General features: G+C 39.2%; 1 protein-coding gene across 9 annotated transcripts in view; it reads left to right on the top strand.

The window, feature by feature from the left end:
- The window catches only part of LOC137194605 (partitioning defective 3 homolog), a 252,364-nt gene that overhangs the window by 97,277 nt on the left and 136,431 nt on the right, over window positions 1-18,656 (top strand). For all 9 annotated transcript variants that reach the window (XM_067606669.1, XM_067606668.1, XM_067606664.1 and 6 more), the window contains exons 3-5: window positions 1,845-2,028; window positions 7,312-7,499; window positions 7,945-8,088. In XM_067606669.1, the coding sequence (XP_067462770.1) occupies window positions 1,845-2,028; window positions 7,312-7,499; window positions 7,945-8,088 (516 nt within the window). The remainder of the gene's footprint in view (window positions 1-1,844; window positions 2,029-7,311; window positions 7,500-7,944; window positions 8,089-18,656) is intronic.

Below are 18,656 nucleotides of genomic sequence, written 5' to 3'. Positions count from 1 at the left end.
CGCGGAACACGTCGTTTCTGTGAATCTTCAAAGCTGGCACAGAAAACGGATAATTCGAATTTCTGTTTTCACATGCAATATATCTTTTTCTCCATATTCTCCCAAAAAAAAGGAAGATATCGAGTCTGTTTTTGATCAGCTGCGTCTTGCCAAAGGCGGTATAGTCGAGTTTTCTTTAAAGGTTTTCACAGAAAATAAACCCAGATGAACTGCTGCGCTATCTTGCAGATGTTTGAGCTGTTGAACATCCCTGTTAGTTTTTAATGTCGGGGAGATGTTATGGGTCAGGAGGTAGACCTTCAAACGGGGGGGACATTATCGCAGTCAAGCCACTACATCAGCTCTCACCACGAGGCGCAGTTAGATCACATCTATGAATTTGCAAATGTGGGATGGATTTTTCTCTTTCTCTTCGGCTAACTGAAGCCAGATGAGCACACACACACACACACACATACACGCGGGCCTGGTGAGAGTCGCAGAGGGGCGGCATGAATCTCATCTCTAATCTAATAAAGGGACTCAGTAAAGGCTGGAATTAATCAGATCTGTGAGGGAGAAGAAGAGCTTTGAAGGTAAAGATGTGGAGGGAAAATATGGAGGCATTTTGACTGAAGAGAGGATATGATTGGACGTAATGAGGGCCTCAATGTCATGAGGGGGCTCAATAATCTCCATATTCCTTTGGACTGGTCCTCATCTGTTTGAGCAGAAAAGGACCACCATGTGTTAAGACCTTCTAAACGTATTCCACATGAATGTAGTTATGATTTAGACGTTCTGTGTTGACATTAATGGAAGTAAAATCATATAATGTGTGATGTTTTAATTATTCTCATTTGCCTTCTGATCCAGTTTCTTCTCATCCTTCTGATTAAGATTATTTTTTATAATCATTATGTTGGATTGACTGGAATCGGACTGTTGACATGGCGACCAGGAGACGTAAAAAAATAAAAAATCAGTCTGAAAACAGTGAGCCAACACTCATATAAATTTCTAGAGTTTACAGTCTTTGTCTCTTCATCCACCGTCTCCTCCAAATGTAACAGTTTTTCCTCAGTTTATTTGCATCATCTGCACTATTTGCAGAATAAATAAGCAAGACAAACTATTTCTGCTGAACGTCCATTTCTGTTTTGGTGGAGTCATACATGCAAATTTGTGTTGTAGTGTGGCTTCAGGCATCGCCTAGTGAACTCTAACCTTAGTCGACCTGTCGTGGTTTGCGTTGTGAATCATATTGAAATGTCCTTATTTTGGACTGTCTGTGGGTGGGAATAGTTTTTGTGTTGGGTGTATAATCATTGTGGGTTTCAGTAATCTGAAGGTCTGCTCTCTTATTTTTTTAAGAATCATCATCAGTTGCCAGGTAGTTTCCAGTAAGGGCACATTTAACTGTAATCAATGAGTAGCCCTCACGACGTCTATGAAGACTTTACTTTTCACTCGCTCCACTTTCTATTGATTGGATTTGATTCTGTGGAGAATGAAATCTGTTTTTCACATACAAAAGAAAAAGAACCACATTCACATGTTGAAAAGTGTGTTTAAAACAATATTATTTGTGCATAAAACCCCCCAAATGTTAAGAGAGCAGCTTATGTAACACTGTGTTATCATTTCAACACATCCAGCTTAACCTTTTGGGGTTTTAACGCAACAATTTCAACAATAAAGCAATACTTTTAATCTAATTTACCCCTCTTTTCCCTGCATTCTTTTCCCATAAATCGCTTCATTGTTTCAGGGTTTGTTATTTAGTCTATCTTAACATAATTCAGCCATATTCTTAAATCCAAACATTTACACTGTCTCCTCTGTTCTCCCTCTTGCTCCTCCAGTTGATAGCAGTGTATGATGAACAGGAGCCCCATCATGGAGGTGACGGCACCAGCGCCAGTTCCACGGGCACCCAGAGCCCCGACCTGTTCGCCGCAGACCTCAGCGCTGGCAGCGGAGCCTCAGCCTTCCAACCCTATCAGACGGCCAGCGAGATCGAGGTCACGCCTTCTGCCCTGCGCACCAGTAAGTCACAACATTAGAGGAAAAAAAAAAAATATTAGGGATACATGTACCTGGATGGACTATTAGATGGGTGATTTGTAGATGGATGCATTAGTTCAATAGAGGGACCAATATCTACAGATGCAATCAGGAACTAAAACATTCAATTAACGGAAGATTATTAATTGAATCCATTGCTCTTACATCACATTTCTGTCCTCTTCATCAGTGTCAAATGTCAGCAACTGCAGCAGTACACAGCAAAACCCAACAAATTACCTTATCATGGCCCAGCGGTACGTTACCCCTGCCCATAAATTCTGTTAATTGGACAGGAGGGCTCTTTTTCCAGGCAGAGATAGCCGTTTGATCCCCGGCCAAAGTGGCTAATTGGTTCTGTTTGCTGCCTCCTAAATCAAATGTGACGCCGAGTCCGTCTAACTCTGCAGTTTTTGCCGACCGAGTTGCTTCTTCTACTGTAATTACTGCGAGTTCAGATGTAAAACTGACTCCTGTAGGTAATTTGTCAATTTGGATCAAGCAAACAAACACAGAAATATACACGGAGTCAAACTCATACTATGCTGTTTTATTGCTCTGTTGCCTTTTTTGTGTTAATGTACCATGTGGGACCACATTTATTAAAATGATAAAAATGAAATGAAATCCTTCTCTTTTACTCCTACTTGCAAACTTAACGATAAAAGCTGTTTTCTTCTGACTTAAAAATAGTTAAATATAAACTGGTAGGGTCCTAGAATGTACCAGGGGCGTAGGCTCTAGCAATTAGTATATTAAAAAAATTATAATGCTTTTCATTATAATGGTAGCTTAACATAAGAATTAGAAGGCTTTCTGAATTATTATGGCACTAGACCTATTTAAAATTTAGTTTCATTGATAGAAACATGATACTTTGAGATAAAGTTAAATTAGCATTGTTACTAAAGGGAGCACTGTCATTTACCTTTGAATGAAGATCAATTATAGGTTGTTTGTTAGGAGAATATTGTTAATGGATAATAGAGTGTCATCTGTAAATCAAAGAAAAAGAAGTATTTTAGTCAGTCGTAAAAGTGTCAGCATGTTTTCTCAGCCCCATCAAACTCTACCAATCAGAGAGTTAAGGCAGCCTGTGAGGTAAAACTCGGGGTAAAAAAAACATACCATAGCACTTTCTGCTGCTCATAAATTTTATTGAGTGCATGGTAATAATCAGAATTTTTATTAACTAAAATTACCTCCTAAATCATGTAGGCATTTGAAGAATGTCTTATTCCTCATTTTTAGCCAATAACTTTTTTTTACTCCTGAGTTGCTTCTTTTAGAGTATTGTTAAATGTAATTCTCTAAACTTATAAATACAAACCCTGGCTTTTTATTTCTGTATTTGTTTCCTCTCTCCAAACACATGCACACATTAACCCAGAATCACACACTCCAATGAAAAAGATAAAGGTTAAAAACAAACTGTTCTTTAATTACCGTCTTTAATTAGCACTAAAAAAAACACCACACTGGTCTAAAGATTTTAGTGAACTTCATCCACTAATAACTGGCACATAGCAGACACCAAAAACTCCTCTTTTTTTTTTTTTTTCTTTTTCTTTTTTGGTCTCTTTCTCACAAACACCACAGAGTGTGAGGAGGTCACTCCGGTCCTAATTGGATTTCTGGATGAGAAGTCGAATGTGAATTTTCAGTAAGAAATGGAAATCTCGGGTATAATCACACCTGCCAGTTATGTCCAATTTAAGCGTCTCTATAATAAATTCTAACTCTGCTTAATTGACGACACTGAATCTCATCAGCTGAATTTTAATAGGTTTTAAGAGAAATGTCTGACATGGGAGAGAAGGAATTTGATTAATTTTTTTTTTTTTTTTTTCACGAGCGCCTAATGAGAATAGCTTTCAATCACTGATTTATGTTGGACGAGATGAGAAGCGCTGGACTCTGTGGGTCTTTGCCAGTTTTCTTGTTCAGTCCACAAACTCAAAAGAAAAGTGATTAAGCTTATTAGACAGAGAGCTCTATTGAAATTTACAATTGGATTGATGTTAGTTTCTTGGCTTTGTTAAACTCGAAACGTCTGCAGAAATGGAAATGCTGATTAAAGAACCACGCCACTGTTGTGAACATGTGAGGCTTGCAGATGCCAGTTTGAAAAGTTAATTTCCAAAGTGCAGTCACATTTGAAGCTCAGAATTTACTCTTTTATCTCTAAAATATAGCAAATACAGTAAAATGATTGTTTTTTTAATTCACAGACCTTATATCCCTAATAATCCTTAAAAGAACAGCAGTTTCTTTTGTGCGCCGCTAATGTTGCAGAGTTGCTTTTCACAGTCATATTTGTGTTATTTTAATTGAAAGAAGGTTGTCGGCTAACTGTTGTGAAGATGTTGTGAGTTAGTTTTTATATTTTCATTCCTCTTTTACTGTACTGTACTGTTGCTGCACTGTTAATGGACAGTATTCTCCCACAATGCAATGCACAACAGAGATATACAAGCTGTACATATGTGAAATATTAAAGCAAGTTGTTGAGGAGGTGGTGGGAAAGCTTCAGAAACCAACTTGAAAACAAACAAACAAAAAAGCATTAAATATTAAGTTTTTGCTGAATTTGATATTGGCAGTACTGTTCCTAAGTAGTATTTTTGTTGACATCCAAGTAAGAAATAAGTCATGGCAGGGTGTTGTGATATACAAAATACCAGACTAGGGAGAGGCCTAGAGTGTGTTATTTTTATTTTTTAATGTCATCACCACCTACCAACAGAAAGCAACATTAGATGGGTACAGAACGGGGGTAAGAATCGTCCACATCAAAGCAAAAGAAGCCGGGATGGTTTGACTTTAAGTCCATTGTATGCATCAATCTCCAAAAACCTTTTGATTCTGTCGTCATTCTCCCATGATGCAACTCAGTAGTATCTTGTTAGACACACACTGCCTGGTAAATGTCTTTCAAATTCCAGACCAGACTCCAGTTTGTTATTCAGGCTTTCAGTCTCCGTGTCAAATGGTGACATGATGATGACATCGCTATGGCATCTTTTAGAAGTTATTTTCTTAAACTTCAAAAAGCTCCTCCAGAGTCACAGAAGATGTTTTTACAGGCTCAGTCGTAGACTGCTAACCGTGGCGAGGAAATTGATCTTTATGTGTAAATATTTCCACTTTAACTGGTTCCCATTACTGGTTTATTTCATTAACCCCCTTCTGTAGCAGCGGTTTTAGCCTGTTTCCACCTGATTTTGCCTATGTTTGTTTAATACCTAATAACTTCTCATATAAACATCAAATCACCATAATTAATGGTCTAATTTAAAGAATACACTTGTTCCATTAAATGTATAAGCATAGATTACTAAATATATTGGTCTTCATAAAAATACAAGACATTAAATACACAATATTTTTGGATAAAAATAAAAACGCACTTGAATGTTTTTGTTTTACAGTGAACCTACTAAAATATGAATTATAAAACTCTTTGAATTTTCTGTTTCCCAAACTTCTTGTGCACAAGTGTATCAATGATACTATATAAAAGTACTAAAATTTTACAGGGTAATTAGTAAGCAGTGTACATGGGCATCCTTTTATGTGCCAAACCTCTTCAAAACCTCTCCATTATGGCTAAAATGTTCTTTTTTTTAAAGCAAGTAATAAATGCTAATCTCTGACAGCTAATGAGAAACATATTTACAAGTACTAACAACCTTAAATTGAGGGAATTTTAATTTGGTGTAGAAAATGGAGGGATAGATATGTATTTTAATAGACATCTGTCAGCCAATCAGAAACTAGTATTTTCCACTGCCATGGCATCAAAACTGTATACTTAGAGTATACTTTACAGTATATACTGTATAGTATAGTAGCATATGGTGTAGGATTGGGCGACAGTACACGTCAGTATAGTTCAGCTGAAGAGGTGAGTTCCTGTACACTAATGCCCTCTGGGAGCTGTAGTCATGGAGTTAGTGTTGAGAGCTGTCAGGACAGGCTATACTTCCCCCCCCCCCTGAACTCCACCTCCCAGAGCGCCGTTGCCTCCTGCAGCTCGTAGCGGTTCAGGTCCCACGCTGCGGATGACCCAACAGCACCAGTCAGCCAAGTACACGAGTGCACAAATACACAAACACATTCGGAGATTCTCAGCAAATACTGTAGCTGTTGGCTCTCAAACAGCTCTCAAACACAAACATATGTCCACTGACAAAAACACAGACATCACTAACACACATTCAGATAATGGTACACACAAACACACTAATAATTTACCTCACATATACAACCGCTTTAGTTTGCATGAATGCCCGCAAGTCTAAATAAAAGTATTAAATGTTCAGAGACATAAACACTGACCTATATACCGATGAGTTTATCAATGAGTAAAGACACAAACAGAGACACACAAGCAGATGGACACACTTTATCTTCTCATGCACTTCTTCTCACAATACACACAAACACAAAAGAAAAACTGTTGACTCAGACACACACTCCTCAGCGTGGATGGAGGGCCTTTCCAGTATTTCCTGTACGACCACACAACACCGTTCAGAACATCCGATGATATGGAAACGGTTGGAAGAGAACATGGGAAACTGACATTTGGCATCGTCATCCGAAGACGCTCCAGCTTTTTTAAACAATTTTTAGTTTTTCGTTTATACTTTGTCTCTCTTGTGTGGTCCGTTGGGTGTCTTTTCAGCCAATCAACTCCACCCCTGGGATTTTGGAGAGGTCTTAAAGTGGGAAATTTTCAATGTCATAACATCATTATGCCGTGTGTACAAGCACAAGCTGTGGTGGTTTGTGCGCGCTGCCTTGGTTTAGGTTGTTATTTGGACCTTGGCCTCCTTCCCACACACAGCAACTTTTATACAGAGTAAAGAGTTTTAATGGAAAGCGTCCACTTGCACTTGTGTTTCTCAATAGGCTCTTCCTCATATTGTTGTTCCCGCACTGTCTGCTGCTACGTGTTAAGAGGGGATACTCTGACAGTAAAGTAGAAACTAGAGCTGCCCAATTAGACTTTCAGTGATAAATCTGATTATTCAACAATGGGATGCTAATGGAATCTGGATGATTAATTGTCTTTATTAGCCCACATTGTTATAGGAACAAAATTTATTCCATCATATTGACATCACTCATTTCTCAACATTATATCAGTTGCTCGGGTCTTTCCCACTACAGTAATTTTTCCAGTCGCTCTTCCAAGCTTAAATGTTTAAGGAACCATGAAGTCTAAAATTGCCTTAACACCTGTTGTTTTTCTTTCAGATATGCCCCTCCACGTCCGGCGCAGCAGCGACCCCGCCTTGCTTACCATCAACGGGCCGTTTAGCGGCGGTGAATCACGGGTCCAAACGGAAGAACCGCCATCAAGGAAGAACCCAACCCGTTGGTCCACCACCGCTGGCTTCCTGAAAGCTCGCCACTCCTCTGGCACCAACAGCCTGGAGAGGAAGGTAGGGGCGTTGGCAACAAAACATCAGATAGGCGAAGATTGCTGCTTGCCAACAAAGTGCTGTTATAAAAATGACTTTTTTAATGGAGAACAGTATGCATGCATCTACATGTGGCATGTCGACGCACTAAAGGCTTCTATTAGCATTGACTGAATTTTATTAGTCAATTTATTGCAAATTTGCACATTATCCTGTCCTCAAAAACATGAAACTCTCTCAAGTTGAGGCAAGTTGAGGAAGCAATATATTTTGGGGTAGCTTTTATTATTCAGTTGATTAATTTTGTACCCTTGCCATTTTTTTGCCAGTACTTCATAAATTTACTTACTAAAATGTTACACAACAAAGCATATACTTGATTTTTAATAGCTTGGCTGGAAAAATTGGCAATGGTAGAATAAGAATTTGTTTTTAGAAACCTTAATCTCTATCTATCTCCCTGCAGGGTAAAAGTACAGATACATACCGCAGTCTGCCGCGGGATGCTGGGACGTGGGCCAACCAGAGAGAGTTTCAGAGAGAGACGGCACGGTCATCACTCAGCGCCAATCACCCTATGGTGGACCGCTGGCTGGAGAGACAAGAACAGGTAGGACCGTCATGTAAACACATGAAGGGGTAGACAAATACATTCTGTACTATGTGCTGTGTTGCTTTCATATAGCTCCTTTAAACCACCATGAGACCATTTGTTTTTCACCATGGGTGTGACCATGACTGGACTCAAAAAAAGCCCTGACAACACACTGAGTTGTGTAAAAGTCTCCTTGATAAATGATGCTGGATGAATATACATGCAAAACACTCATTTGGGAGTTGTGTACATTTCTTTGTTTTGTATTTTTTATGAGCATTTTGCCACAATGCTCAACAATCATCCCCCCAAAAAACAGAAGCAGAAATAGTATCAGTTTTTCTCAACCATAGCTTGCTTTTGTGCCAAATTCTCACAAGACAAAAGTGTTGAGTCAAGCCATGAAATTTGCAAGAATAGCAGTGTTCAAAAAACTGAGTTGGCAAAGCCCGATAGAAAACAACACACATCCTCCTGAAAACGTGAGAAATATGTGGGGGAAAACTGAAGTTGAAGCGGATGTGACAAGTCATTTGGAAAACACCAAACTCCCCGTAACACACTAAAACCTCCCAGGAAGCACTTTTGATAACATTATTTCAAAACCTCTCACGCACACCGTACGTAGCTGCTATATGCACATACAATACATCCACACGATACCTTCAAACTATCCAGCATTCAGTGATTTACATCCCCTCCACACAGTCCGTCAGTCGTAAGCTCTGTGAAAAGCCTGTCTGAGTGGCCGTGATCCAGTCCAGAGCCCGACCAAGTTCTATCACTCCCCCTGGCCCTCAGCGAAGAGGTTAAAAAGTGAAGAATTTCCACTATAAATCCACAATGACACATAGAAGGAGAAATAACATAATGTTGATACATTAAATATCATTAGCCACATACCGTACATATGGTCTTGTTTAAGTGGATACATAGACCGACGCAGGGTTAGGGGGCTATTTTCCCACTGAGCTCATGCATGCCAAAGTTTCGTTAGAATATGATCCTAAAATATGATAACATATCGTGACACGCATGTATCATTTAGTTCATGTTTGGTCTTTGCAAAAAAAAAAACTGGGTTAAAGTTAAACATTTTCCCTTTCGTAATAGCAGGGTGTGATTAAAAACGGATAAAGGGGAAGTGAATAAGTGTCTTAGGTTGGCACAGAAGCTACGTTGGCAGCCAGTTGGCTAACTAGGTGCTAACATGACATGATGCCAATTCTCTGAAGTTGCTTCCAAGGTTCAGCGTGACCTATCAACCTCAGCTCTTAAAGCATGGATTTACGCTTGAGTAATGCATCGCTCACATTTAGATTAGTCACTAAGTGCCATTTAACTCCCCAATTTGTCACTATTTTTGTCGTTATACACTGTAAGTCCTTCTGTAAACAGTTTCCTCCACTGAAGGGTTACAAGCGAGTTTCTACCATCTATCAAAGTGTAGAGCTGCACCGTTTTCCCCCATCTGTCTTACAACAGGTTTTAGTATGAAGGGAGGGGGGTTAAGTGGTAGAGGTCACTGCAGGATGGTGTAGTCGGTATTAATGACCTGCTGAAGGACATCTGCCCTCCATCCTCTCCTTCTGCTCACAGCCCTCACAGTAACTCCAACAGCTACATTTGTCTTTGTGGCCTTGTTATATATATATGTGTGTGTGTGCAGTGTGTATCTGTCTTATTTAATGCTGCTTCTCTTTGTGTTATAGTTAGAGGAAATTTGTTCAATGGTGATGTGTTTTTGCATGTGTGTCAACATTTTGAATCAGAAGAAGAAGTGAAATAGTCTGAATTCAAGTGATATGACTGTATGTAACAAACTCACAGTCCAGTTAGAGGTCTGAACAGCTGTTACTCTCGGTCTGTATTGCAAACGTGAATCTCTCTGGTCGACAGTGTTTTATGTCACATTAGCTTAAGCTCCACATTAGTCATTGTCTTCCAGGAAGGATGTTGCAACTCAGCTGCATGATAAGAAAAGCCTGGTCTTGTTTCAGACTTCATAATCCAATAAAAGAAGGACCAGAACTGTCTTATTATGCATCATAGATGCATTGTGATGTGATCTGTGATGGCCAGATAACCATACTCAGCACTATACTTAATTTTGTTACCATGCAGATGAATATACAGCTGGCGAAAAGAAAGTGTCTTAAGATGTTTTTGTGTTCCTTTATGGAAACATATTAGCTTAAATCAAACTCTGACCATTTAAAACTACTGAAAGCCAACTCTTAGATCAAAAGTGAACGAAAACAGAACAGAAGAAAGAAGAAAAATAAGAGAAAATAAAGTTTAAATAAATGTCACTATGTGACTTTTAAACATCTGATGCTGACACAGCCGCACCACCTGGCTTTCATAACGATGTTGCAACGTTTTGTTTGTATAACTGCAAGCAAAACTTTATTTAGCACAATTCATTCCAAGGAAAACATTGTGAATCACAGAAAAGCAAAGAGAACATTGCAAGTGTAAGAGTAGAGTTACTCCAAACAATGACAGAGCTGTTGGCTGCTTCAAGCTTTCGGTTTTACTTAAAATCATCATCAGGAGGAAAGTTTGGAAATCAGCTGCTAATAATAAATACCAGGTGTTCCAGCTGATTGTTGAGGAACAGCAAGTGGGCTGATGATATCACAGACCTAATCGGTTCGCATGATCTGTTGAATCTTGACTCTTAAAGATCATACAAACTATTCAGGCCTGTTGTTATTATTAGACCTCTTACTCTGTATCAGTGGAGTCGCTGGCATTGAAAGGAAACACCGATGCATGTACAGAGTTATAAAAAAGAATTATAACAATCATAGAAACGTCAGATGTGATTTAACGTCCAATCCTTCCAGCCAATATCTGAGCAAACGTTTCCCTGTTTGTGTGTAACTTTGTGTATATGGCTCATATATATTTTTTTATTTTATTACCTGGATAGTCTCTCGCTATCAAGGTATCTTTTTCCAAGACGTAGCAGCACAGTCAACAGAGAATAAAAAGGACGTAATAGAAAATACAGAGCAGAAACACTAAAGAACTGGAGGATAAAGGTGCCATTAACAAATGGTGCCAGTTGAGTAGTGAATGGGAAACGAGGGCTGCAACTAATGCCCATCACATTTTCCTAGAACCGAAGATGATGCCTTAAAATGTCACGTTTTGTCCGACCAACAGTCCAAAAATGCAAATATATTCAGTTTAGACTAATAAAGCCATAAAATATTCACATTTAAGAAGCTGGAACTAGTGAATTTCTGCAATTCATGCTCTTAAAAAAAATACTTTATCGATTAACAACATAGCTGCTCATTCATGTTCTGTCAATCAACCAATTTATTCAATTAAATTTAGCGCCATTAAAAAAAAAAAATAGTGACTTAAGTTTAAAGCTGGAAAGTTCTACAGGTTCTGGAGACAGCGAACACAACCTGGATCCAAGGTTGCACTTTGAGATAAAAAAAAACTAAAATAAAGGGCAAATATAAACAAAAGATGCAATTTTTATGTCCAGTGCTTTTTGTAATAGAGCTCATCTGAAGCATGTTATGCATCTTTAATAACCGTACAGCTTCTGTATACTCTCTAAGCTTCCTCCAACACTTCATTATGGCAGCGAAAAGAAAACCGCTGTGACACAATTATCCTAGAAAGCCGTTTTCCAACACTGTATTGAACCTTTTGTTAAAAGTGTAAAATACAATGAAGAATGGTATCGCAAGAATAGAACACGCAGTGATTTAATTAGAATAGAGCAGCTCGGGATGATGAATTAAGCAATGCAATTTTCCTCAAGTTAGTTTCATCTTATCTTCCTAGAATGAATAACACCGAACAGAGGAGCGTGGAATGAAGAGAGGAATTAGAATAGAAGCATCATATAATGAAACAGGCCTATTTTGCTCCTGTGGAGGATTTCGGCTTCCCTCGTAACAAAAACAGTAGTGAACGGGGCGTTTTGCTTTGCGTTGAAATGAATGAAACTGTTCTCACTTCCCCAAGTGGGTCATTGCGTGAGCCCGCAGCAGCGCCGGCGGCTCTGTGACACGCAGAGCCCGAAAATTGAACAGCAATAGTTCTGAGCCGCGTTCACGAGCTCCTAAACTCCCTGGCCCCTTTGGCAACAGGTAGGGGGGTCGCCATGGCAACAGTGAGCTGTCAGTCGAGTGTGTATTAATGAGAGCCGGTTGGAGGTGCTCTGAGGCTGCGGAGGAAATAGAGTCCTATGCTGCACAACTGTCGGTGTGCACGTGTGTGTGTGTGTGTGTGTGTGTGTGTGTATTTTTGTGTGTATCCGTGAGTCATAAGGGCATTTATGCATCTGTGTGTGTGTGTGTGTGTGTGTGTGTGTATCCATTGATGTGTTTGTGTGTGTGACGTTATTCTGTGTGTGCATTTATGAATGTGATTGCGTGCATTTGCTGTGAGCATGTGTCAAAAATCCAGGCAGCCACAGACTTGATTGCAAATCAACCAATTAAGAAGGAAAGCCACAAGCCACCGAGACACACACACACACACACACACACACACACACACACACACACACACAGCCTGTATCCTGTCTGGGTCAGTCTTTACTTCTGAGGATAGACAACACTCTGACATGACATAAGGGGCGTGTGTGTGTGTTATAGTGGATGATTGACTGTTCTTTTGGGTATCGAATGTTTTCCAGATTTTAAATTCTTGGTATTTTTTTTCTTTATTGGATAGCTAAGAGTTGAGACACAGATGTGGCCACGAAGCTTAACACAAGGCTGCTTTGTTATATCTTGAACATTTGCTAAGGAGGAAGGTGGAGATACATGGTTTTCATAGGATTCACAGGACGGAGATGGGTTTGTTTGTTGTTTGTGTACATTTTGCCTGGAGGTCTGACAACACTACAACACTTCTATTCCTGATACCTGGAGCTGAAGCCAGACAGCATTAACACAGAGAACCTTAACTCTTCCCTTATAGCATTACAAACACACACACACACACATACACACACACATATATACTGTCAAACTCAAGCACAGGCAGTGATTTATGTGTCTAAATAAAAATGCCCCTTGGATTAATGATCTTTAAGTGATGAATAATTAATTTGCTCGTCAGACATTTTTACTGCTTCATATATGAGTGCAAAAATGTATATATATATTTATATGTATTTGCTGATTGGTGCATCAGGTCATATTCAACCTTTAGCACGTGGAGAAAATGTTAATAAATTTGCTGTTATAGAGAAGTCAAGTCAGTTTATTTCTAGAGCAGATTTAAAAAACAGCAAGTGTTGACCAAAGTGTTGAAGCAATTTCATAGTTTTATTAATAACTAGCTGCACCAAAATTATAGTTGAAAAGTGTGGATAGATGGGGAAGACAGTGAGGGGTGAACTCTTTAATAAAGACCCAGTATCTGGAAAGTCTTCAATGCTTAATGACAAGTCATGTTTTGGGGAATTGTAGCAGCAGCGCTAGCGGTTGAAGAAAATATAAGAACTGAATAGTTCAAATGAAAACCCATCGCTACCATGACGCCATAAATGTCAACACTGCAGCGAAACACACTGATTGACTGAGCCAGTTCAGTAACACAGATGTTGCCCCAAAAATTTGCATGCTTACCACTTACAGTATAAACCAATACACATTAAACTGAGCTTTGAGTGCATTTTTTACTATCTAAGCTGCATAACCTTTGAAAAGTGGTAGAACTTTAAGAGAATAACATTTATTTTTTTTCCCCCAATTAGCACCTTTCAAGTGCTGGTTTCCACATCAAACTGGGTTTGTGGCTTTTTAAAAATACATGATTTTGTGGTGCAGTTAATGATTATAACTCACAGGAGGTCAGACTTTTTTTTCACTGCAGTAACACTGGTAGCATTCAGTATGTAGTGATACACTGAACACACAAGCCTGATTTGTATCAGTGTGTGTGTGTGTGTGTGTGTGTGTGTGAGGCTCCTCAGCCGTTAGACTGCTGAGGGACTGAGTTATCTTTCATGGTGGGATGGAAGCTCCACACAACTCACTGGGGATGTTGTTACACAAAAGGCAGATCTGCACACACACGCATGAACCTACATACCTGTGCAGGAATTTCAATGCTGACGTATGCATGTGTGACAGTATTAACACACAACCAGTCATATATTATACACACACAAAAACACACTTTAACACACAAACCTTAACTCACTGACAAAGGCACTATCAAGCATATATATGTCATGCAGGTACACACACACCACAGGATTTAATTAACACACACAAAACCACACACACTTAAACTAAAGTGAGCAAGCATATGTGCACCAAAAAAAACCCACTATAAATGACACTGTAAGCATATACACCAAAAAGAAAATCTTAGGACCATGCAAACACACACACACACACACACCTACCTTACTCCAGTGCTTCCTAACTAACAAGCCTCCATGCAGTACATGTAGTGGAGAGTTGAGTCCCTCAGGTGCACAGTGCAGCTTTAGCAGGATAAATCATGCAAACCTGAGCCATACACTCATAAATCACCTCAGCCATAGTCTGTGTGTGTGTGTGTGTGTGTGTGTGTCCATATGTTGCATGCATAATGTGTGCTGAAACCTGCATGTTCAAGTTTTGTTGAGTATCTATCTGCCTATGTGTGTGTGTGTGTGTGTGAATTGATTATTGTATGTGCAGGTGTGTATTCATACATGTCATTTCCTGTGTCAGGATTTAAGAAATCTGTGGATGCATCTACTGTGTCTGCGTGCATGTGTGTTTGCATGTGTGTGCGTGTGTGTGTGTGTGTGTGTGCGCGTGTGTGTGTTTTAGACAGATGAAAATGAACAGTCCACTTCTTTAGAAGCAGCAGGATGAACCAGTAGGAATGACCAGTAGGTGCTGCTGTGGAGCTTAGATTGAAGAGAGTAAGACAGGTTTGTGTGTGTGTGTGTGAGAGAGAGAGAGTCTGTGTTTGTGTGTGTGTTTGTGTGTGTGTGTGTTCTGTCCTTCTGTATCCATACTTTATGAGAGTGTGGTGTGAATGGGTGTACAGATAATACTGTAGGTGTGTGTTTGTGTTTGCAGATGTGTGAACAGTTCAGTGTTAATCTGCTGTCATCTCGCTATTATAAGCCTGTTGTCGTCTGACTCCTTTTCTCTTTTCTTCTCACTTTGCTATTCGTATTATGTTTCTGTGAGCCGTATTTGTCTGTCTGACATTGTAACCCTCACTGTGTTTATGTTACTTAGCAATCTTTTTTTCTCAGTTTAGATGCAGTAGGTAATTGCTCCTACGCCGTCCTTTGTCTCACCTTTTGCTTCCATTTATCAAGGGCTGCAGCTAACGATTCTTTTTATTATCAGTTAATATGTCGATTATTTTCTTGATTGATTCTGACTTGTTGTTTGGTCTGTAAAATGTCAGAAAATGATCTATTACTGACTCCCAAAGCCCAAGGTGACGTCACCAACTGTCTTTAGTCCCGACTAACCAAAGATATTCAGTTTGTTTTCATAGAAAGCTGAAGAAATCAGAAAATATTCACTACTTTCTTAAAAAAAATGACTCAAAATGATAAATCAATTATCAAAATAGTAGATTAATTTTCATTTTCTGTCGATCGATTAATCGACTAATCATTGCAGCTCTACATCAGTTACATCTGATAGGCAGTTATCAAACATCATTTAATAAAACCTTGCAGTTATAGTAGGTATTTTTCCAGTAGTGAGTAGGTTGATGAATCTTTAGTGTCGGTTGTGCTGTTGCTTTGATTTGAGAGTAGGAAAACAAAACGTTGCACACTCAGGCTCCATATGCATTTCTCTTTTATTTAGAAGATGTTTCGGTCTGTTGCTTTTATTAACGCGTTCTCCAGATATCAGATTTACGAGGTGAATATTAGATTATGACTAATGCTAATGAGAGTACATACTGTATGTAGCAGGGGCTGCTATGCTAACACAAAATGTATTCGCAATGAAAAGGTTTGTTTACAGTAGGTGTGCATTCAGACTGAAAATAGCACAGCATTCCTGCATTGTTGAAGATACATTACAACAGGTGCCCACAAGAAGTTCAATTAAAGTCCAGTTTGAATGATGCGTTGGGTTGGGTTTGGGTTTGGAGGCTTCCAAGACACTGCACAACGATTTACAACTCTTGAAAGTTGTCATATTAGCAAACATTTTATCCTCCCCCTCAGTGACTTTCATGTAAACAGTAGAACTGTGACATTCAAGTTACAAAGTAATCTGCCTGGAACGTACGCTTGCACATATTTAATTGGCCAACACAGTGTGTTTCCGAGCTACGTTGCATTCAGTTGCAGCAAATGTTCTGGCAGGTTCAACTGTTTTGCTAGATACCTCGGTGTTTGCACCCTTTCTGCACCAATGCAGGGGTCTCATTGAAGTGAATGAGGGGCTGGCAATGTCACCCTACTTTCCAGCACACAATATTCATAACTTTAACTGTTATAATTTAGTTTGAATTATTGTTAAAAGGCATGCATGACCAGAAAGTTGTGACTTTGAAATGACTGCTCTGCTTGCTATCATAACACATCTACAAGAAATATAACTGTAGATATATGACATTTATGTAAAAGCATTTTTAGTCCGGTGGTAGTACATTTTATTTTGAATTTTGTATCATAGGTTTTGTGTTTTGTTATCCATGTATGTCATATATTCATAGATACTGTTGGTTCTTTTTGCTTGCTTCTGTAAGTCTACAGTTCATATCGTGATAAAGGCTAAAAACTTTGTTATTATGAGGTTTTCACTCATAATGAAGAAGGACAAGGACAGTCTTTAGGCCACATGTAAATAATTATATTTTCTTTGCAACTTCCAGTGGATTTTTGACTGATTCGCATGCCTCTCTCTTTTTCCACATGTGAAATCCACATGTGAAACCCAATCTCACATATTCATCATCATTTACTCGACAGGCATTTCCATCACTGTGGGTTTTACATGAACACTTTACTAAACAAACTACTTTTCCGCCTCGACCCAGTACAACCGCTCTATAGCTACAAATAACTCTCATATTAATCTTGCCATTTTACTGGCTGTCGTTCTTTCATCTCCATTGTACTCCCCATCTCTTTCTCTCTCTCTCTCTCTCTCTATTGATCCCCTTTTTTTTGTGTCTCTGCTCTTCACGTCACCCCCTCACATCATCTCCTTTTATTTTTATTCCTCTCATTCCTCTCTGTCTCTCTCTCTCTCTCTCTCTCCTCCTTTTCTCCTCCGCTCCTCATCATCTTTGATCTTCTGGTTTTTAATATGACAGAGAGCTGTGGGAGCCCAGATCCCTTCCAGCTGGGAGGGACAGGGTGAGAGAGCAGGAATAGAGAGATGGAGGGAAGATGAAAGACAGCTCTGCCTCTCCTGAGGGTGTGCAGTAGTCCCGTCCCCCCACCCCCACCCCCTGAGGGGATCTCCACCTCTGGGTACAACCTGCCGTCAGGACTTTGCAAACACACACAAGCACATAATTTGCCGTTCATCACCTGCTACCAAAATGTAATTAAACCTAAAAAAAAAAGACCCTATCAGTTTGGACAGATGGTGGCTCTTTTTAAAAACACCTGTTGAGGTTGAGTAAAGGTAAGAAACACATGCAGACTCAAATCAAAGATAAGAATCTCAATTTTGTAAACCCGCCGCGCTCCACAGGTTTATCATTAGCGCGACGAGAAACGAACAAGAGATTGAGACGCACGCAGATGAAAGGAGGACTGGAGGAGAAAGTGGTTCTGCGGAGGAGTTCATCAGAAGTTTATAAAACGATCAAAGACAGACAAAAGGGACGATAACAGCAGGTGTCAGCTGTTATCGGCGGACAATCACAGCGATCTGACAGAAGAGGGATAAAGCCGATTATTGACGCCTGGTGCGCCGACAGCAACATCCTGCTCACTGAGGACGGTCGGAGAGAATGTATCGTAACTGAAGGATCATAGGTTTGATCTCCAGAATAGCTGAACCCCCCCAACCTTTACCTGAATAATGATGAATAATGAAAGTCACGTTTAGGCCAGTAAATTAGTTTATAGATGGAATACTTTTTGTTTTTTTTATGCATCATTTTTTTGTGATGATGCAATTTTTCAGTTTTTTTGGTAAGTCTGGGTTTGTCCCATGTTGTTTCAGGGCCTTCTCAACATAAACATCAAACACATCTCGCAGGATCACAAAGTTCTTGCATGTTATTGCAAGGTTTTGACATGAAACTAAAGGTTCTGAGGGGAAGAAAAAACATCAGTGATCTGCAGCTTTAGTTCAAAAATAATCCATATCGCCCCAAACAAATGTGACAAAACATTCATTTGCATTTGTCAATTAGTCTAATTTTGTTTTTAAAAAGCAAAAAACATATCAGCCCATGATAGTAAATGCATAAAACCCTATCAGGTCAGTAAAGACTGATCAAGTGATTATGAATCATATTGAATATTAGGTGTATTTGCCTTGAGTTTAACCTCTCAAATCTATAGATTGCTCAAAAAAGTGAAAATTAGATAATCCACCTCTTAGAAAAGTGGCTTAAACAATGGTAACTTAAAATAAATGAATACTAAAACC

Source organism: Thunnus thynnus, chromosome 12 (assembly GCF_963924715.1).
Source record: "Thunnus thynnus chromosome 12, fThuThy2.1, whole genome shotgun sequence".
NCBI lineage: Eukaryota > Metazoa > Chordata > Actinopteri > Scombriformes > Scombridae > Thunnus > Thunnus thynnus.
The sequence above is the reverse complement of the archived record's forward strand: the minus strand, read 5'-3'. Positions and strand labels throughout refer to the sequence as shown.